We start from the raw sequence: 20,351 nt of genomic DNA, 5'->3' as shown, positions 1-20,351 counted from the left end.
AAAAGCCCGGGGGATGGCGCCGTCTGCTGCCCGCCCCCCCCACCATCGCCACCCCACAGAGGGGTAGTTGCCACAGAGGGTGGCCCGAGAAACGATCGAAAGCTCTGTCCCCAGTTGTAGCGCCGACTCGGCACCGAAGTTGGGTAGTTTAAAGGCACACTGTAAAAAATAGTCTGCACATTTGTATTTTTTAATTAAAAACAACTAAAAAAATAGGTGAAACAAGTACTAAAATTTTCGTTTCCCCCCCGCGGCACCGTTACCACTAAATAGCCCTATATATATGTATATACATAGATTTATGTATATTTACGTCACTATAAATAAATAAAACACTGAACAAAATGCAGCGTCAACAAGCTCAATGGAAGAAAATCGTATTTATATATACTTTACAATTATTTTCATGTAAGTTTCATAATTATCCATGTTATTGTTAATGTGATATACCGTTGGATTATCAGTGCCCGGGCAGAGGGGGTGGGTCGCAAGTGCTTTCCACTTCCGTGAAAATTGTCACTATTTTTTAACGTCAGGGGATGTGGGCAATTTGCGGTCTCTGGGAGGCACATTGTCGAGTTACTCCACTTGTTTATTACCGTTTGGATAAATGTCAAGCTAAATTGAGCGGGAACAAGGGGAATATATTTATCTTGCACTTTCAACGATAACTTGGAGTTATATTATGGGGGAATAAATAGGTCTAGGCGGGATCTACGTCACGACGGTGATCAGGCTGGGCCTTAGCGGGGATACGAGTGTAGATCGATGGCCGTTTAATGGATGAATTTTTTACTTAACCAAGTACAATCATTATTTACAATATTTATAACTTTTCCCAATCTGACCAATTTTGTGTCATCCGGTGACTGATCAGAGGTGGGTTTTGAGTTTATTTCTTGTTTAATCTTCTTTTATGATTGGTGATAACTTAATTATCCTGCTGATCGATTGGCTAACACCGGTAATTAGTAGAATGGGATTTATTTCTTCTGATGGTATGAAAAGATTTATTTTTGCATCTCTAACAGATTTTTTTTGGTCTCCTTGTATGTGATAGGTAAATAAAAAAACATTTTTAACATAAATCCTATTTTAGCATTTTAGAGATTGATTATTAGATCTAGTTATAATTTTAATACTTCATAAATGAGTTATTTATTAATCATTTTTTGCTCTCGAGTCGATTTATTGTTTAGAAAATAATTATAATTACTAACAATGAATTTTTCCCGCTGGTCGATTCGTTGATTTTTACTATTATTATTTATTAACATTTTTTTTCATTCCATTTTTTTGAATAATTTCTTAGACTGCGTGGATTGAATAAACAATGGAATTAAAAAAATTAGGGATTAAAACACAGGACAACATAATTTTTATTCTGCAAATATTGTGGTGGATGTATTTGTTAGTTTTAGGGATAATTTAGGGGTGGAAATACCCACTCGGAGGATTAGGGCGCAATCTGCGATAATTTTTGTGGTAATTTAAGGGGGGAAGCGTGAGGGGGGGCAGAGGGAGAATGAGAAGAAACTTCGGACGGGGGTTTTATTCACATGTCGAACGTTTCTACATGTTAATTGAATAAATAGACGACTATTGGGAAAATAAGCAATAGTGTATGTGAAAGAGACACGCGCTTTCCTGATCGATACAGTAACGCCTCCCAGCAACAGGGTATAAGCCCACCTATTATGTAGTGGGCCAAGTGCCACCCTTTGCACACCCTATTCAAGCGCTTTATTCTACCCAATTTGCATACATTATTTTTTGTTCAATGGAATTCTTTAATAACGAAATAATTTCAGGACAGGTGGGAGAGTTCAGTGGGGGGGATGGACCCTTTGATTCTGGGGTTAATGGTGTCACGTAGAAATCGTTTTTAAGGAAAAATTATTGGGGATTTTTAATGGGAGTTCGATCAACAATTAATGAATTTCCGAGTTGAAAATCCGTCATTTATTTATTTTCGGCTGAAAATTTATTTTAAATTCTTTGGTTTTTAGGATGACCAGGTCATATTGTTGTATACCAGTTTTATTCTTAGAAATGGAAAATCGTAAGGCAATTTTTTTATAGAATGATGAGGGAGTTGAAGCAAGTGAAAATGTCTGCCTTTGGTCAGCCAGCTAGCATTTGCCTATCACTCTGGTTACGCACACAAAAAAATTGAATATAAAAAGCTAGTGAAGCCCATACAAAATTCAATTAAATGCCTTGTGACGTTTCTATTAAATTTCCACTGATTGCGTTAAAATTTTGAACACTAAATGCTCAATAAAAACCATGAATAGAAATCGATTCTTCTGTTTCCTTTTTTTCTCATTGAAAACGTGACGTAAAACACTGAGATAATTAAGGAAATGCGTTAGAACATATTTTCAATTAAATAAATTATACAAAAAATAATATCAAATCAACAAAAGACAATAGACCAACAGAAAAATTCAATACAAAATCGATAGAATTTTCATAGGGAAAATTGATTTCTTATTTTAATGGAAAGATTTTGAATTGCAGAAATATATTTATTATTTATTTATTGCCTATATATATATACCCTCTCAGGATTTTATATTTCGCTTCCCTTCTCTCTAGCCCCCGTTAACACAAGTCTCGTTACATAGAATTACAATCGTAATATATTAATTATATTTCTAAATATATATTCAGGAATCTATTTCGTCTTTTGTGATATTTTTACTTACGATTATTTGAATTGACTTATTTTCAGATGGAACACCTGAGGTACGGCTTGTTGCGCCAAACTACGTCAAGTACAATAATTCAGCGATACTCATGTGCAATCACACAGTCCCACCTGATGGTCTGCATAAAGTAGAGTTTCAAAAAGATGAGCGGAAGATACTCGAGTATATACGAGATCGTAAAGAGCCATTTCGTAAAACTGCACCGCCGGGTGTTGACTTTGAAGTGAGTGCGGCTTTTGATTGTGAATGGAGGCATTTTACTCGTCACAATTTTGGTTGTCTAATTGATAATGGTAACAGCTCACGGCTTATCCATTTATCCCTAATTCCGAGCTTCAACAACTGTTCTTTCTTCGACACAAATTAAAATCTGCTCCCAACTTAAATTTAACATATTTAATGAATCAAAAATTTTCGAGTGTCCGACATTTATTATCTTTCATTTATTTATTTTGTCAACTAATTGAAAATTAGAATTGCTTGAATCTGCTGACCATGTGGTCACTGATTTTCTCTTGATAATTTTAAAAATTTGATTCTCTCCCTAAATACTCTAGAATCGATTTATTTAATTAATTGGTAAACATTTCGGTGCTGTTATGACATTAATTATGGAACGATTGTACTGAAACCGCAGAGTTTTATGTGAAACACTCGTAAAAACAGATGTTCTCCCGATGATTTATGGGTGTTCACTTGGAAACCTATAAAACTTGGTGTCACAAAATTAATTCACTTGAGTGGAATTCTTTCCATGAAAAAATGTTGAAGGCAAAAATAATGATCCCCGAATTTTCGTAAATTTTACCTGTAATGGAAGATTCATTTGAAAGGCTATTTTCAATGATATCCGAAATGACGTTATCCTCAATGCTATTTTGTCTGTTTGGGTATCAGCATTCGCTCGATGGCAAGACAATCAAATTAAATAATGTGCGGTATGAGGCGGCGGGTTTGTACTCCTGCTTAGTCAGCTCCACCCACCCCATTTATACTGCGAGTTCCAATGAAGTCAAGCTGCAGGTGATAGGTGAGATGATGATTTCTGTAGTAATACTAAATTGTTAAGGGGCGACGAACTAATTTTGGACGGACAGCATTTTTAATCCCTTCCAAAAATATATTTCAGGAATTCTGCTGACAGTTTGCAATATTTGATAAAAATTTATCACAGGGAAATTTCGTTGAATTTCTCTTAGAAAATCGAGTCCTTAAGATTTATCTATTCAAAAGCTCTTGAAATATAATCAGCCAAATTATTTATTTTTTACTGTTTAGGTATTTAAGAAAATATGCTGAGATTTTGCGACGATTTTTTATATTAATTCTGTTAAGTTTATGATTTCTTGCTTTTCACGATTTTTCGGGTTTAATTTAATCGACAGTTGTTACGACTGAAAGAGCCCAAATCTTTAGTGTTGCCCACACGAAAGGCCAAGAGGTACACAAAAGGTCTTGCGACATTTCGTCTGAAAATGATCTGTTCCTAAGATAAATGCAGAATGAATAAAAATGTCAAAGCAACATGGCACACAAGTGCATAATTAATCCATCTGAATCTTTAATATTTATTGATTCTAAAATACATAAATGAACCAGTTACTCCCCCGTGAATCTCAAGCCATCAATGATTCAAAATTAATTTCAGTCGAGTTAAACTGAATTTTACGATTGAAAATCTGTAAATTGGGGTGGTGTCCACACGAAAGGGCATGAACTAGTACAGTAACGTTTTTGTGACATTTTCCCTCGAAATGATCTGGCCCCAAGATAAACGCGGAATGAATGAGAATGTCAACCTGGCACGGAACAGACGCGAATAAAATTTCATCTCTAGATTTTTAATATCAAGTGATTCAATAAGAATTGAATTCTAAATCAATCGATTTTCCCCCGAACTCTTCAGTACCACAAACGGAAAATCCTCACATAACCTTCAAGAAGGACGTTTACACAGTAGGAGAAGTCCTCGAGGCTAATTGTACCTCATCTCCGGCGTATCCAGTTCCTTATCTGACCTGGCTCATAAACGGAAAAGAGGTTAGTCGTCCAATCGTCCAATAACTGGAGTCACAACTCCCGATTAACAATTACCCATGTCACGTACTGTTTTATTCAACAGGCAGACATGACACTCGTGACAACTTATCCTCATCGTCAACACAAGAGGCCCCTGATGTCAGCAACCTCGAAACTTGCAATCAAGGTGTCTGAGCTGCATGCTGGGGATAATGGACGTCTCGAGATTGCATGCCAAGCAACAATACCGGATTTTCTCATTCACATCAAACAATACGCCGACATCAGAAATAAGACTGTTCCAGGTGATTATTCGACACCATTTTATTCTTATTTCTATTCTTCAAAAGTTCCCATTTACGGTATCATCAAATGAAAAACTCTTAAACGTTCAATAATTTCCATCAAACTCGAGACATTTTGATGATCTTCATTGAATTTTTCTCTTCGTCAGCAATACGACTTCATCACCTTTACTTCCTCGATGTTACAAACGTTTTCTTTGTTTTAAATCTTCCCCAGCCCCTCTTAACATCCCTTACAATTTACCAGTAACAAAAATATAAAATCTGATAACAGCTCAGTAATTAGAAATAATTTATTATCATTTCGACCCCTAATCCTTATTATAACCTGCTCTCCTTAATCCTAACTGCTCGTCTCCTTTTATTTTCTTCTCTTTGCTCTTCATCTCCTGTCCTCTGCTGCCTTCCTCAACGCTTCTTCCACCCTCCTCAGCCTCTCGCACATTTTCTTCTCCGAAGGCGCTCCCAGAATCTCCACCATCCTCTCCTCCCAACATCTCCGACTACTTCGTGAACAATACAATTTTGTAAAAAACCCCAAACTATCAGTAAAATTAAGAGCAAACAAAAGATCCGGAGAAATTCCTGTTCTAGGGACATGTTTTTACTCCTTCAGAGCCGATTCCAATTCTGAAACATTACATTTTCAGTTGACATTGTCGTGGAACCGACTAAAGCTTCCTCATCAGCAACTCTTCCTCGTGGGTTAACCCCTCACGATCTCATCAGCATACTACGTGGGATGCTAAATTTACTCCTCAACAGCAACAATAATGAAGCTAATAATCATAACATTATTTAAATATACAAGAAATCTATTAAATAATATAATAATGTCAATTGATATAGCATATCGTAATAAAAAACAAAGCTATTAATTTGAGATCATTAGCGATTGTCTCCCGATCTTGGACAGTCCAAAAGCAAAAAAAAGTGGCCCCTCGATCACCGACGGTATCGGTTATCGATATTTTTTGGTCGAGTGATCACGTGGCCGACGATACCGAGACTCGTTCTACTGAATTATTCTGGAATAATTTAAATCCCCATTAACTCTGATGGAAAAATCTGGGGCAGCCAGCAGACGTTAGAAATGATTAAAAGATTATTAATTTAAGCAAATTAATTCAAGGTTTTCGTTTAAAAAATTACAGAGTCTTAAAAATGATTTAATTCTACAAAAAAAAATTATAAAAAATTCACAGAATTTTCAAAAATTCGAGTTCATCTGGAAGTTTTTTTTGAAAGACTCAATTTTTGAATACTTTATTTTGAGTTCTTCCTTCTGTGTATCAAGACAAAAATAATGTTCCCGAATAAATGTTAAAAAGAAAAAAAAGACTATCTGAAGTCGGCTGAGACCTCCAAATTAGCAGAATGAGTATCAAAATAACCCTCTTATGCCTATTTCTGGAAATCTGTCAATTGTGGTGCCTCACTAGTAGTGCAAGTCGACCAGTGGACTCACCAGCCTTTGACAGAGCCAACGAGGACATTGGAACCAGAATAATTGGGGGTGAAGCAACGGATATCGAGACCTATCCATTCACAGTAAAAAAGCGTTTATCGTCAAGTGTCGTGCGATTTGATAGATAAAAAGGCCCTTGACTTCTGCAGGTCTCCATCCAGTGGCGTCACAATGGACGTCATCACTGTGGAGGCACCTACATCGCGGAGAGATTCGTCTTGACAGCCGCCCACTGCTTGGTCAGGTAGAAGTGTCAATTTATGTACCAATTTATCTTCATCGTTGCTACTCATCCAAAATATCAATGACTTGAATGAAAAAATTGTCTGCATTTTTTACCACAAATTTTACGTTCACGTCATTAAAATACGCTATTAACTTTTCATGTCTATCGTATGAATTAATCAGCAATAGAGGCCATTATTGGATTGCCAAGAGCCCCTGGATGTTCACTGTCGTGGCTGGATCAACGACCCTCTGGTACTCTCCCACCTGGCAAACATCGAATGTCGATAATCTTGTTGCTCATCACTTGTTTAGCTTTCACTCGATGGTGCACGACATTGGATTACTCAGGGTTATTATTATCATTACACTTTGAATTATACAACTAAACATTTAATGGAAAATATTGTCTAGAATTGCATTTTCATTCGGAATTAATTTTGTTCAGTTTCATTAAATTTTCAGTCATTTCTTTTTCCGCGTAAAATCACAGAAAAATCATCAGCTCATAATTATATTTCCCAGACGTCTAGTGCTTTCTACATTAATCGGTATGTGACGTATGCGCGAATTCCGACTGTCGTGAACGATGATCTATTCAATGATTATTCTCAAAAATGTGCAGTAGTCGGCTGGGGAAGGACGAGTGTATCGACTCAAGTAATTAATCATTAATTCTGTGGGGGACTTGCTATTTTGCTCGGGTTTTTATTGAATTAAATTCGTCGAATGAATATTTAGTTGTCGAGTGGAGTCCTCAGACATGCCAGGATCCCGTTGATCGATAACGAACAGTGCAGTCGTTTCTACTCGCACAGGCTGCACCCGGGTCAGATATGCGCGGGCATGAAGGAGGGTGGCGTTGATGCTTGTCAGGTGTTTATTTATTTAATTATTTATTTGACATAGCTAATATTCTACTGCTCTCGTTTTACTTTTTTTATCCAAACAGTTAATGATAATTTTACGTTCCGATTGAACTCATAGGGCGACAGTGGAGGCCCCCTCGTTTGCAATGGTACCCAGGTGGGCCTGGTATCCTGGGGACAGGGCTGTGCTGTCGCCAACTCGCCCGGAGTCTATTGCCGATTGGATTACTACTTTGACTGGATCAACGAGACCATGAGCACAAGCTCATCAGATTCGATAAAGTTGCACCGTCGAAGGATCCTTCAAATTTTTTTTATCACATTTGTAATACATTTATGTGACTTTATGCTTTTGAAAAAGTAATCAATAATACGAATCTTCAGTTTCGTCTGGCATTGTCTTTGACCTTATCGTTAATATTGAAATTTACGTTTCGAAACCGTTTATCGAAAATTAGTCTTCACTTGGATTGAATAAGTCTTTGCATGATTTATATTTTTTTTTGTTCTTGTGTTTCCACTTTAGATGAAAAAACATTTTTACGGGTGGGTATTCTCAAAGTTTGGGGTATGATGTGAGTGCTCTGTTTTCTTGGGTGCAAACAAAGTCGCATGAGTGGGACCACTGGTAATGTGGATCATCAGGTCCAGAGTGTTGTATCCCTTCGTGTCAGTTAAGTCAGGTCCCAAGATGTGCCTTTGTGATTCTACAAATAAAAGCGTTAAATTCACTTATTTACAAGTTTTAAATTATTAAAATTACCCCATTTCCAACAGTAATCAACTTTACTTCAATTATGATATTTCAATAGTAATGTAGAAAAATAAATGCTTTCAACAAGTTTTTTTTTAAATAAAAATTTCATCTATTTAATGTATTAACATATTTGAATATATTTGAACAATTTATTCAGAAATAGAATTTCTACAATTATAGACGCGCATTTCGATCGGTAATTAAATAAGCTATCAGGGGAAATTTAATTCTAAAAAACCTTAAAAAACATTCATCAATAAATAAGCTAAAAAATAATATGAGAATATTTGAGAGAATTTTTTTTTAATCCTTTCTTGGTGGAATGACGTCGTATACTCATTTGAAAATTAGTGCCGAATGAAATCGATGCCGATTGGTTCTGCCAATTTTTCTCCCCAGAATGATACCAGCAGCGTGAAACACGCATTGTCCCTAGCTTGAGTATCTAGTAACCTTGTACTCCTCCACATAAATAGAGTCGATAGAATAGAACCTGCAGTAGACCTTCCTGCCATCGTGAAAAATGGCTGCTGTACTCGATGAGGTCGGCAAATCCGCTGAAAAACTCATTGATGAGGAAGCCGACGATGTCGTTGACGATGAAGATGACACTGGGCCTACTGATGTAACCAAGAAAAAGAAGAAGAAAAAGAAGAAGAAGAAGACTCGTGAGTTCGTTATTTAACCTATTCTTTTGTTTTGGTGTAGAGTGGGTGTTATCCGGCACCGATGCTCAACGTGTCTCCTTGGAATTCACCTGGGAATGGTATTTCGCGATTTAGGAATATCTTGAATAAACCTGCTCAAAACCCATCCCCTGATTCAGTGCTTCTATCACTCTGAATGATAAAAAACCCTTGATATTGTCTCAGTTGTTGTATTTGAGGTTACCAAATGTTCTCTGGAAGGGGGAGATAATTTATGCGAGTTTATGAATTTTAATTTTGTTATTATTTGTGGGATTTGATCAGCTGCAGGGGAGACGCCAACTCCAGAGGCCACAGAGGACAGGAAGGAGGATGAGAGTGAAGGTCAGGAAGGTAAATATCAATTCTCCACTGTGTTCTGAATGCATTATTTTATCATTAGAAAAAACTCCACCATTCGTTACTATTTTTCTAGATTTCACCAGAGTCTGAGAGTTTTATCTGAAACTGAGTAATAAAACTCTCAGATTTTAGTGGATTTCTAGAAAAATAGTAACCAAGCAAAACAATCATTACATTCGCCACAAATACATGAGATAATGAGTATAAAGATTTGGAGTAAAAATAAAGAAAGGAATAATCTACTTAAAAATCCGCACAATAACTAGAGAAGTAAGATAACAGAAAGAACTGAAAATAGAATTGAAATTAATTGAAAACTAATATTAAATCCTGTAGGAGCTGGAGAAAATGGAGGTGATGCAGACGAAGTCAAGAAGAAGAAGAAGAAGCGCAAGCCCCGAGGCAAGGGGGCGAAGCAGCAGACAGATCCCCCAACTCTCCCAGTGTCTGACCTCTTTCCCGACGGCAATTTTCCGGAGGGTCAGATAATGGAGCATCCCCCGGCAGCTGGTGTGGACGACAGAACCGCCAAGGATAGATTCACCAGTGAGGAGGCAAGAGCTTTCGACAGAATGCACAATGACATTTACATGGAGGCACGTCAGGCCGCTGAGGCCCATCGTCAGACCCGAAAGCACATAATGAACTGGGTAAAGCCTGGAATGTCCATGATTGAGATATGTAATGAGCTCGAGAACACCGCTAGGAGGCTTATCGGTGAAGATGGCCTCAAGGCTGGTCTGGCATTTCCCACTGGATGCTCCAGGAATCACTGCGCTGCTCACTACACTCCCAATGCCGGGGACACAACTGTCTTGAACTACGACGATGTTACCAAGATTGACTTTGGGACTCACATAAACGGCAGAATTATTGACTGCGCATTTACCCTGGCCTTCAATCCCAAGTATGATAAGCTGATCGAGGCGGTGCGCGATGCCACTAATACTGGAATCAAGGCCGCTGGTATTGATGTTCAGCTTTGCGACGTGGGAGCTGCTGTTCAGGAGGTGATGGAGTCGTACGAAGTGGAGATTGATGGAAAAACCTATCAGGTGAGGGCTTCAGAAGATTGATGATATTATTTTACATGTTTTTAAAAGAATTTTCATTGAATAAAGGGTAGCATTCCAATTAGCCTATACAAAATCAGATTGTTTGAATGATTATAGAACATTATAGGGATTATATTGCAACCCTAATAATTGTTTTGAGGTTTTATTACATTTTTTTACGTATTTGTTTGGTTTGGTTCGATTGCAGGTTAAATCAATTAGGAATCTTAATGGGCATTCAATCGCACCCTACCGCATTCACGCAGGTAAAACAGTCCCAATAGTGCGTGGTGGTGAGGCCACCAGGATGGAGGAGAACGAGTTCTATGCGATTGAGACGTTTGGATCCACTGGTCGTGGTGTTGTCCATGATGACTCTGATTGCTCGCATTACATGAAGAGCTTCGATGCTGGTTTTGTTCCTCTGAGGCTCCAGAGCAGTAAATCATTGTTGAATACCATCAACAAGAACTTCAGTATGTATTCTTTTCATAAACAAATATATAAAATTTTAGAGAACTGAGAAAATGATTTAGTTCTCACAATAAAATCTAAGAAAACATTTGAAAAAATTCTATCCGAAAAAATATTCAAAAATTTACATTAACAGACACTTTCTCATGAGCCAATATTTATTTTTATCTAAATTATTCGGAGAAATATTGCATATTCTTTAAAAGACCTTTACAGAATTCCTATGAAAAATTAATAGAATTTATTAGAGAATAAATTTAGATTCTTCAAGCCAAGTATAAAGACGATAATTTATTGTCATTTAATTTTACTCTTCAGGCACTCTGGCATTCTGCAAACGCTGGTTAGATCGAGCTGGCTGCACCAAGTACCAAATGGCCCTCAAGGATTTATGTGACAAGGGTGCAGTAGAGGCATACCCACCACTAGTAGACGTTAAAGGCTGTTACACAGCTCAATTCGAGCACACCCTCGTTCTACGTCCAACCTGCAAGGAAGTTATCTCACGTGGTGATGATTATTAATCCTCCCCAAGGTCGATCGTCAAACATAAGCTGCAGGACCACTTACAAGCGTGTATTGGTGCATTAATACGCTACGATGGATGACGAAGGTCGAGAGGATCATCAATGCTGATCTTTTTCTACTTACTGTTCATTTTCGATACGTTTCTTCTCTCCTGTTTTACCAGTTTTCTTTCTCTTTTCTTACTGATTATTGATGACATGAGAGAATTAATATGACTGTTGAATAAAAAACAGGAAATATGTGGTAGTTGATTTTTTGCTTATTCAATTCACCTTGAAGACTTTATTTTGCATTCCGTTAGGATTATTTACAAACCGCCAATTCCATTGATTTTTCATTGACACTATCAATATTTTATGGGAGCCGGATTGGAGGTGTAGTGATTAGATAGAAAAATGGGATCAATTAAGGAAATTGGATTTTCTTTCAGAATACTAAATAAACTAAACGTAAGTGGTCACTAATGATTTCATTCGAAGGCTGAAAATGACAATTAAAGAATTCTTCACAGCATATTCTCAATTTTTATTGAATATTCGCAACAAAAGGTAGAAATAACACTGATGAATAAAAATAAAACCAGTTACTTGCAATTAATATTTTTTATAATTCCTCAAAACTTGTATATTCAATCCTTTCAAGTTCACGATTCCAAAGCTACAATGAAATGGTTCAAAATAATATTTTACAATTTAAAAATAAACCGTGGAATGATACCTCGAGCTACAGATAATTAAAACTATCAATTAAAATACCTCCAATAATTCGAATATCAAATACTAATTTCGAAAAAAAAATCTCGACACACAAGGAGTGCCTTTCTCCTCACATCTAATCAACTTTTTATCATTCCTCAGACATGTGGTCCCTGGGGGCTGCACTCCATAACATTCGTGACGAGAGTGGTGCAGAAAAAAAAAAATGAATGAGAAATATTAGCGTGAATTCGAAACGTTTCGAGTGTATTTCTAATTCGTAAAAAAACATCGATGTAAATATGATTCTCTATAAACGCTCGGATCATGGTCTAGTCCAGCACCGGTCCTCAGAACCGGTCTAAGTGTTTTTTTCCTCTTTTTATATTCACACGAATGAGCTCAGTAAAAACATCTAGATCCTCTGGATTTTAATTCACCTCACCTTCTCTCCCTCATTTATCATCATCTGATTAATGCATATATTTCATCTCTGCTATTTTCTAATTTGTTCATCTAGCTGTTACGATATTATTCAACTGCATAATCATCATTATTCCCGATTTAATTAGTCACGATTTTTTCCACATTTTCCGGAATTCCTCGGATTTTCAAGACCCTCTGAATTGTAATTATTCCCCTCTTATATTTTCATGTAAATAATTCATATATTCCATCTCTTTCCTCCACTAATCTGCTAATCTAAACGCAATGATTTTATTCAATTGCATAATCATAATTATTCAACTGATTTCTCAATGTCTTGCATTTTATCCAAATCTCCTCGTTTATTTTCTCGTTTAAATCTCATGTATTTTCATAGCTCTTTATTGGTTATTCTACGCGTTTCGTCATACATAATCATGATTACTCCACTGACTCCACTCGTTCCATCCCACGATTATTCCCATTTTTTTCCATAATTTTTCGTCTTCTGTTCCAGATCCTCACAATTTAATTCTTCTTTCCATTTAATTTTGTGACTCTCTATTGATCATTCCATATACTTTATATCCACTCATTTCAAACTCGTCATGCATAATCACGATTACTCCACTGACTTCACTCGCCCCATACCACGATTTTTCACACATTTTTTGTATACACAGCCTCACCAGTTGCATATGTAAAAAGTGTAAAAAATTATCTACACACGCCGATTCACATATAAATCTTTTAATCTATTTCTCATCATAAATGCGTATCTGAACAATCGTTTCCTCTAACAAAACTCAATCTGAGTGTTATAAACTCCCTTTTACATGTCCCTCACTGCGAATCAGTGCGTGTTCTTAATTTGGCCCTTGCGGTTACCAAGGGATTTGGTGGTTCGACGATCGCTGGTTGCTCCTGTGAAGAAAAATTATTGAATTACTCTGATCGATTTCTCATGATTGATTTTTCTCATGATTATTCTCTGCATTTCATCACGTACCGAGAGCTCGAGTTGCCTTGCCCTTTGTTCAAGAGCCCGTTGTAGGGCTGTCCTTGGATCATCCTTGTACGTTTCCTCTCGATTTCTCTCGGACTCGCGACGCATCGCTGCTGATCGCTGTCTCTCCAGGGCTCGCTCGAGTTCACTCTTCTGGTTTAGTACATTTTTACCTCTGAAAATGAATTTAATTAAAGAATGAAATTAACATCATTTTTAATAAATTGAATTTTATGTTCCCTCAAATTATTCTAATAACAATATCGTTGAATAGTCTGAAGAAATTTTGAATAAAAAACTTCATTTCAGGTAGATATTATACATTATGTAATAAATGACAGGTTTCCCTTGAAAAATATGATCAAACTAAAACTTAAAAATCTTCGAATACTCACTTTGACAAATAAAAATAAATCTTCAAAGCGTAATCTCATTTTTTATTGAATATCCACATCAAAAAGGGGAAATAATCATGAATAAATCGATTGACTAAACTCATGAGAGTGATGATAAAATCAATGAAGTTATAAAAGAAAGTAACGCACTTTTTCTGTGAATTAAATGAAATATCTCCCATAAATAATTAAATAATTAAATAACTCACATTTTCTGATTGAAAAGCAATTCTCTACGAAGGTCCTTATGATTGTTGGATATGAGGCACGGGTTGTAAGGCTTACGGGGTAAAATGAGGCCGTCTGGGCCCATGTGTGGTGCTGGTGGAGGTGGTGGAACTCCCATGACAGGTGCCATATCTCTTCCTGCAATCAGAAAATTCTAAAAATCAATTAACGTTGAATATTTTCATCGAAGGGCAAAACAAAAAATTGTTAACCGGTTACTTTGGCAGTGATAAATATGAGTTTCGATGTCATCATCTCTATTTCCACATTCACTCTCTAGAAACGCTATTCTTGCCCTGACCGAGCCCACCAGACTCATGTCGCAGAGCTCAGAATGTTGAATGAGAAATTTCAGGTCGTAATTCTATCATAACACTAATGCATTGTATAACTAGTGGCATAGGGCTTCGCATACTAATCGAATAGAGAAAATGCACAAGTGGGCAGTCAAGGTGAGCAGCAGAAATAAAGACAGTGACAGGGCAAATCTATCAATCACCACCTGGTGAATAAGTCATTCAATCTGTTCAATTTTTTTTCTTCAGGGTTTTATCCACTTGGAAAAGTTTACTCGGTATTTTTAGACCTCGATAGCGTGGCAAATCCTCTAAAACGCGACGGAAATCCAGCGATGACGTCAATGCTAACGTGCGTCGCTGATAATGGAAAGTATAATGCTGGAAAAAGAACATTGGTGAGGTCTTGATGGCGAGTTTTCCGATAATAAACCGACAAAATCTCCCAGAATTCACATCATTCAAGTTCTCCACATCCTCCACTCTATAATGATCCAATTATAACCCACTGTCCAATTTTTCATTAATTTTTATCTGCAAAATCCACCGATTGTTGCAAACAAATCTGAATTCAATTCAGTGGCGAAGTGGTAAAACGAGATAAGTTGACTTATCTCAGGGTCTAGTTTCTGGGCGATAACTCCGAATCTAAGCGCAATAGCGGTTTTGCTCTCATAACATTTATTGTAGTACTGAATTAGCTCCACAAAAAAGGTTATAATGAAAATTTTGCTATCTTCCCTCGGTTTCGAGATATTCATCAAAAACTAATCAATAGTCAAAGGTCGCCTGTCTCGTTTTACGACTTTGCTACTGAATTCGATTGGCTGTTTGTAAACTTTTGTAAAATTTTTATCAACAGGTAGAAAATCCCATAAATAAGTCATGTTGTCACTCGAACCCTTGAAATGCAAAACAATAGTCAGGGTTCTCGGTATAAATCCCAAATTTCCGTGAATATCTCGAGACGAATGATAAAAACCCACTGGGAACGTTGAAACAACCATAAACAACCCGCGAAAGCCGGAGCTAATGAGCTGCAATTGACTGTTTTATTGGACTTTTTGAATGACCGTCACGGATAGATGACAATGAGGGAATGCCTGGCTTTCCCCCAGCAATTTAGACGGTTCGATGGACAATAGACCATAGAAAATATCGTCTCGTTATCTAAAATCTCGAAAAAAAAACTTTCTTCAAAACTGTCAATCCTGGCCAGCAATTTCGCTCAATTGACGAGCTATTTCGCGAAAGTGATGGGTAAATTGGGGTAAAATTGCCCCCGGATAAACGTGTTTCGTTGGTATCAGACTCGTTATCAGCCAATATCAGTTTTAATCAATATTAATTGGCCACTTCGACGATCGACTTCGCGATAATCGATAACCAACGTAACACCGTACATTAACAATAATAATTACCCCCGTAAACTCCCAAATAAGTGAATAATTCCCTTTTCACTTCGGCGTTGGAAAGTTTAAACGTAAATTTACTCTAACGAAGCATAAAGAATCGAATGTGTTTCGTATCTTGGAAAACCTCAATAGTTATCACGTGCTCTGTAACGAAGTTGAAAAGAGCGAAACGAAAGTAAAAAGTATTCTCGTATTAGAAAAAAAGGTATTAGCGGGGAAAAGCTTACTGGTGGCGTTTCGGATGATTCGTTTTTACGAGACGAAAGTGAAATTTTATACCGCGGTTTTACACTGGAATATTTTTTTTTTCACGGCGTCAAGTTCAGGAAAAAAAAAATGGAGTGAAAAATCAGCGCATTTGCTCCGAGGTCTGTCGATACTTTCCCTCGGGTTTTTATGAAAGGACATATTTGGAGCAGATGAAATGTCATTATGGACCGAGAAAATTAATGAGTTTTTGTTCAATTTTTTTTCATTTCGAAAGGAACAGGTTGAGCGTTGGTCGAGGGAAAAAATTGGGGAGAGATTTAGGAAGAAAATGTTTACGGGGAAAAAAACGTTATAATTAAGTAATTATCCAGTTCGGTTAAATTATATATAATAAGATTATTCCAATAACCTCTTTAGATTGTTTGTTTTAAAAGAAAATATTTGCAGAATTAATTTTAAAAATTGAATTAATTGAGGAAGAATTCCCATCGAAAATTCGAAAATTGATAGGTTTTTTTAGACATTATTTATTCATTTCTAATTGTTTTTCTCCTTCACATTCCGGCCACGAAAATTACGATGAATTTCCTCCCAAAATAATTGGAAACACCATTTTGAATAATAATGAAAAAATAAAAAAAGTGAGAACCAAAATAGGAGGACAAATTAGCTTTTCAAAATGAGATATCGACCTTCAAATTATTTATTTAAAAACGCAAATCAAAACGAAATCCCTTTCCATCAAAAATCAATTCAACTCGGGGAATGAACAACCTGTTTATCAGATGAATCAATCATCCATAGGATTTTCGACGCCAATCCAATCAGCGGATTAATCCACTGATCCCTCGTCGAGGGCGTGGGTTCATTGATTCAAATGATTGCATCATCAATAAATCCCCACCTCCATCGATGATAAACAAAACTCTCAGTTCGCCATGAACAATCCCTCCCCTCCCAACAATGAATTATTAATACAAACAGAAGGAGAACCGGAACAGCAACCGGAAGTCGCCTTCTTGGACCCATGGTATTCATCAGCGTTTAAATACCCTCGGTTGTAACCTCCTCCCCCCTCCCCCCCGAAGGTCAATTGAACGCTAATTGAAAGAATTGGTCGGGTCGGTGGGTCCAAAGATGAGTGAAAAATTCCAACTGAAATTTATGTTTAGGTTTATGACTCACCGTTTGCCAAAGACTCGCAGCTGTCTGGGTCCCTTTTAACGCCGTTTGTAATCACCTGAAAAATAAATAAATAAAAGATTAATAAATTATAAAAATTGAATAAATTAATAAATACTCGATTAGTATTTCCGAAGTTCCCCAAATTCCAATTCATCGATAGTATGCATTAAAAATTGGTAGGAGAATATAATGTGAATAAATTTATTTTATGAAATAAAAATACAATAACAATAAGAGTATCCACAGTTAAATTAATTATCCATTCCAAAATTCTAAAATGATACGCCGAGAAAAAAATGAGTGAATCAAAAAAATATTTGTTTAGATAGTGGTAAGAAATATTTTTTCGAAAGAAATGAATTATTTTTCATTTTGATGGTATTTGTAGTATTTTAAGACAATAAATTTTTTTAAATGGCTAACAATAAATCGAAGCAAACAAATTTACAGTGATTCAGGAAAACATTGTTTTAGTTCTATTGGAAAAAATATCTCTTTGATTTTCACTCATTACTGCTCTCAGTGTAATACAACAGAATAAATGATCATCAGCGATCGATTTCGATAAAAGTCTGCCAATGAGATAAACTGAATAAAGAGTTTATCCCAAAAAAATATTGGAGAAAATATCCATAAGTGTATTTTTTACGCCAGTTTAAAACCAGTTTAAATAAATAACAAATAAATGCCGTTGACTTCCTCGAAACAAGGGAATTCTCTTCTATAAATCAAAAACTCCTGCGCAGTAACTCCACTTCAACATTTTCTTAACAAAAAAATAATAAAAATATCTCTCCACATGTTGCCCTGCAATTCCTCATCCTCGGGATAATTCAACATCCAACAACTCGTAAAAAACATTGGCGTTCTGTTCTACTGCGTTCGCCACTGTTGTTTTTTCTCTCCGCGAAAAGATTGAAGAGTGAATTCCTCAATATAGAACAAAGGATTAAGTACACCGGTGAGTATTTTCCCGTTCGATTCCACCGTAGCGCGTCTCCACGGTTCGGTTATTTCGATTCAACATTACAGGGAAGTAGGAACGAGAGAGGCTCGGCTTCTCGAGCCACTTAATTGCCCGCTAAGATGCGAGAAACGAAAGTCCCGGTGGCATTGAGCCGCTGTCCAAAGAGTTAGAGGTGGTTCCTTGCAATCGCCAAAAAAAAAAAAACAAATTCTGACAAGAGTTTTTCAACTATTGGCACGAGTTTGGGACAGGCTTTTAGTGGGACAACGTGACTTCTCCCGTCTACGAAGGCAAAACTGTCAGCGAAATGAGGAGTTTTGAGTGAATGGGGGAGGGGGGGAAATACGAGTGGTGAGTGGGGATGAAATTTAATTGAATGAAGGGGAATGAGCAAAATTGAGGGCAAAGACAGAAACAAAAGCGTGGGATAGAAATTAAACATGAAGGGGAGTAAGTTGGATTTTTTTTAAGCGAGCGGACAGGCCTCGTTGAGCGATAGGGGAGTGTCCGGAAGGAAGTGGACTAGGGTTACAATGTTATTCTTTTATCGGTAAGGGACTATCGCTATTTTTTTCCCCGTCAATATCACTCGGACGAGAGAACAAAGGAAATACCAAAAATAATTTTCTTGACTGATTATTACAATTATTGGAAGGCTCTACGGAAATTAAATAAAGATCTCATTTTTTCCGGAAGAATATTAATATATAATATGTTATTTGCTTGTATTTTATTGTTAGTGAAATTTATTGCAAAGTTATTTATCACTCGAAAGAGAGAAAAATTTAGATAACTTTTTATTTAATGTAATATGGTAATTATTGTTAATGAATTGACAATATCGTTCGGAATAGTTCTAATTCTCATATAGTTACTTCGACATCGGGCCAACCTTCAGCCAACATTGGGCCGACATTCGCAATATACATATATATCCGCGATGACTGTTTGAAAATGTCATATTTGGACTCCGGAAGGCTAAATTATTCACTTCAACACACCAAATTGGAAATTCATTGATTCGACATTGGGCCAACCTTCCGCCAACTTTGAGCCGACACTCGCAAAATACATGCATACACACGAACACAGTTTGAATACGTCGTATTAGGATTCAGGAAGTCAAATTAGTCACTCCAACATGAAAAATGGGAATTTATTTCCAAAACGGAAACGAAAAATGAATGAGAGTGATTTCCTACTGAATTAAATAGACGGATTGATTTGAAACAGATATTATCTCACCAATATCTCAGAATAATTCTAATGATCATCAATTATTGAAGACTTTCACTATAGCTCAGGAAATTTTTAACGCAAATGATCTCGCGATGATTCTGTTCGGCAATTTCTAGTGACTCCTTTACGACCTCTTTAGAAACCTCTTGAGACCGGAAGACATCGTTCATTCCAACCAAATAAACTCCACTTGGTACTATCAGAAAATTTATTCAGAATAAATTAATTGTTCATTCTATTTATTGAAAAAATATCAGCTGAAATGCTCGGATAATTCCAAGCAACATTATTGGAAAGGTGTAGCGAGAATGATTTTCCCCTGTGAATATATTTTCCTCTTCCTCATGACTAAGAAGTGAGGGAATTAAGTTGCAACATCTTGTGCAGATTATTGCGCCAATATCTCAGAATAATTTTAATGGCCATCAATTATTGAGGTGACTTTTACTGTATCTACATCTTTACGTCTCTATGCATCTTTATGAGCTTTAGAAACTTGTGCGGAGCGTCGGACCCGGTTGCTATCAAATCAAGTGCATTCGATTCCAGAAGGAGATTTATTCAGAATCAATGAATTATTCATTTGATCTATTCAACAGATATGACTTACAATTGAGAGAAAAAATTTATTAATATAATTTTTATTGAAATAAAAATCCCGCTTCCGCTATTTCGTCCCATCGACTTTACTCAGCCCGAAATCATGTTGAAGCCGACAAATTCTGTAGAGATCGCATCTAAATATGTTTTGCATAAATAATTTTGTCACTAACTTCATCATAAATATCATGTGACAAAAATAACTTGTGCTTTAATAATTTCATAC

At 36.5% G+C, this 20,351-nt stretch overlaps 4 protein-coding genes across 6 annotated transcripts in view; 3 read left to right on the top strand and 1 right to left on the bottom strand.

Annotated features, from left to right (window-relative positions):
* Window positions 1–113: 113 nt before the first annotated feature.
* On the top strand, window positions 114–5,916 carry LOC135163689 (uncharacterized). The gene is made up of 6 exons (XM_064123361.1): window positions 114–408; window positions 2,738–2,937; window positions 3,612–3,744; window positions 4,621–4,754; window positions 4,837–5,038; window positions 5,689–5,916. The coding sequence occupies exons 1-6, from the start codon at window positions 345–347 to the stop codon at window positions 5,838–5,840; spliced, it is 885 nt and encodes a 294-aa protein (XP_063979431.1). The 5' UTR covers window positions 114–344; the 3' UTR covers window positions 5,841–5,916.
* A 123-nt stretch (window positions 5,917–6,039) lies between these two features.
* On the top strand, window positions 6,040–8,185 carry LOC135163688 (trypsin I-P1-like). 2 transcript variants are annotated; one of them, XM_064123360.1, is made up of 6 exons: window positions 6,040–6,589; window positions 6,656–6,750; window positions 6,921–7,083; window positions 7,257–7,391; window positions 7,473–7,607; window positions 7,719–8,185. In XM_064123360.1, the coding sequence occupies exons 1-6, from the start codon at window positions 6,416–6,418 to the stop codon at window positions 7,962–7,964; spliced, it is 948 nt and encodes a 315-aa protein (XP_063979430.1). In that variant the 5' UTR covers window positions 6,040–6,415; the 3' UTR covers window positions 7,965–8,185. The 2 variants fall into 2 exon arrangements, with proteins under 2 accessions (XP_063979430.1, XP_063979429.1); XM_064123359.1 differs by having other exon boundaries at window positions 6,915–7,083.
* A 653-nt stretch (window positions 8,186–8,838) lies between these two features.
* On the top strand, window positions 8,839–11,709 carry Und (uninitiated). Of its 2 annotated transcripts, none has more exons than XM_064123590.1 (5): window positions 8,839–9,025; window positions 9,335–9,397; window positions 9,743–10,461; window positions 10,670–10,937; window positions 11,254–11,709. In XM_064123590.1, the coding sequence occupies exons 1-5, from the start codon at window positions 8,881–8,883 to the stop codon at window positions 11,457–11,459; spliced, it is 1,401 nt and encodes a 466-aa protein (XP_063979660.1). In that variant the 5' UTR covers window positions 8,839–8,880; the 3' UTR covers window positions 11,460–11,709. The 2 variants fall into 2 exon arrangements, with proteins under 2 accessions (XP_063979660.1, XP_063979659.1); XM_064123589.1 differs by having other exon boundaries at window positions 8,840–9,025; window positions 9,329–9,397.
* Window positions 11,710–12,046: 337 nt separating this feature from the next.
* Window positions 12,047–20,351, bottom strand: part of LOC135163788 (uncharacterized) — a 28,399-nt gene continuing 20,094 nt past the window's right edge. The window contains exons 3-6 of the mRNA XM_064123591.1: window positions 17,320–17,374; window positions 14,195–14,351; window positions 13,594–13,765; window positions 12,047–13,508 (exon numbers count right to left, since the gene is read on the bottom strand). Of these exons, the coding sequence (XP_063979661.1) occupies window positions 13,428–13,508; window positions 13,594–13,765; window positions 14,195–14,351; window positions 17,320–17,374 (465 nt within the window). The 3' untranslated portion in view covers window positions 12,047–13,427. The remainder of the gene's footprint in view (window positions 13,509–13,593; window positions 13,766–14,194; window positions 14,352–17,319; window positions 17,375–20,351) is intronic.

Source organism: Diachasmimorpha longicaudata, chromosome 6 (assembly GCF_034640455.1).
Source record: "Diachasmimorpha longicaudata isolate KC_UGA_2023 chromosome 6, iyDiaLong2, whole genome shotgun sequence".
In the NCBI taxonomy this organism is placed as follows: Eukaryota; Metazoa; Arthropoda; class Insecta; order Hymenoptera; family Braconidae; genus Diachasmimorpha; species Diachasmimorpha longicaudata.
Note: the sequence above shows the minus strand (reverse complement) of the source record. Positions and strands in the feature narration are given on the sequence as shown.

Bases quoted from the DNA above. Each gene is read 5' to 3' on its own strand.
- LOC135163689 (XM_064123361.1), top strand. From the start codon at position 345: ATGCAGCGTCAACAAGCTCAATGGAAGAAAATCGTATTTATATATACT. The intron at 409-2,737 runs GTAAGTTTCATA...ACTTATTTTCAG, and splicing joins TACTTTACAATTATTTTCAT to ATGGAACACCTGAGGTACGG. The intron at 5,039-5,688 runs GTGATTATTCGA...TTACATTTTCAG, and splicing joins CAGAAATAAGACTGTTCCAG to TTGACATTGTCGTGGAACCG.
- LOC135163688 (XM_064123359.1), top strand. From the start codon at position 6,416: ATGAGTATCAAAATAACCCTCTTATGCCTATTTCTGGAAATCTGTCAA. The intron at 7,084-7,256 runs GTTATTATTATC...TATATTTCCCAG, and splicing joins ACGACATTGGATTACTCAGG to ACGTCTAGTGCTTTCTACAT. The intron at 7,392-7,472 runs GTAATTAATCAT...ATGAATATTTAG, and splicing joins GGACGAGTGTATCGACTCAA to TTGTCGAGTGGAGTCCTCAG.
- Und (XM_064123589.1), top strand. From the start codon at position 8,881: ATGGCTGCTGTACTCGATGAGGTCGGCAAATCCGCTGAAAAACTCATT. The intron at 9,026-9,328 runs GTGAGTTCGTTA...GGATTTGATCAG, and splicing joins AAAGAAGAAGAAGAAGACTC to CTGCAGGGGAGACGCCAACT. The intron at 9,398-9,742 runs GTAAATATCAAT...TAAATCCTGTAG, and splicing joins TGAGAGTGAAGGTCAGGAAG to GAGCTGGAGAAAATGGAGGT.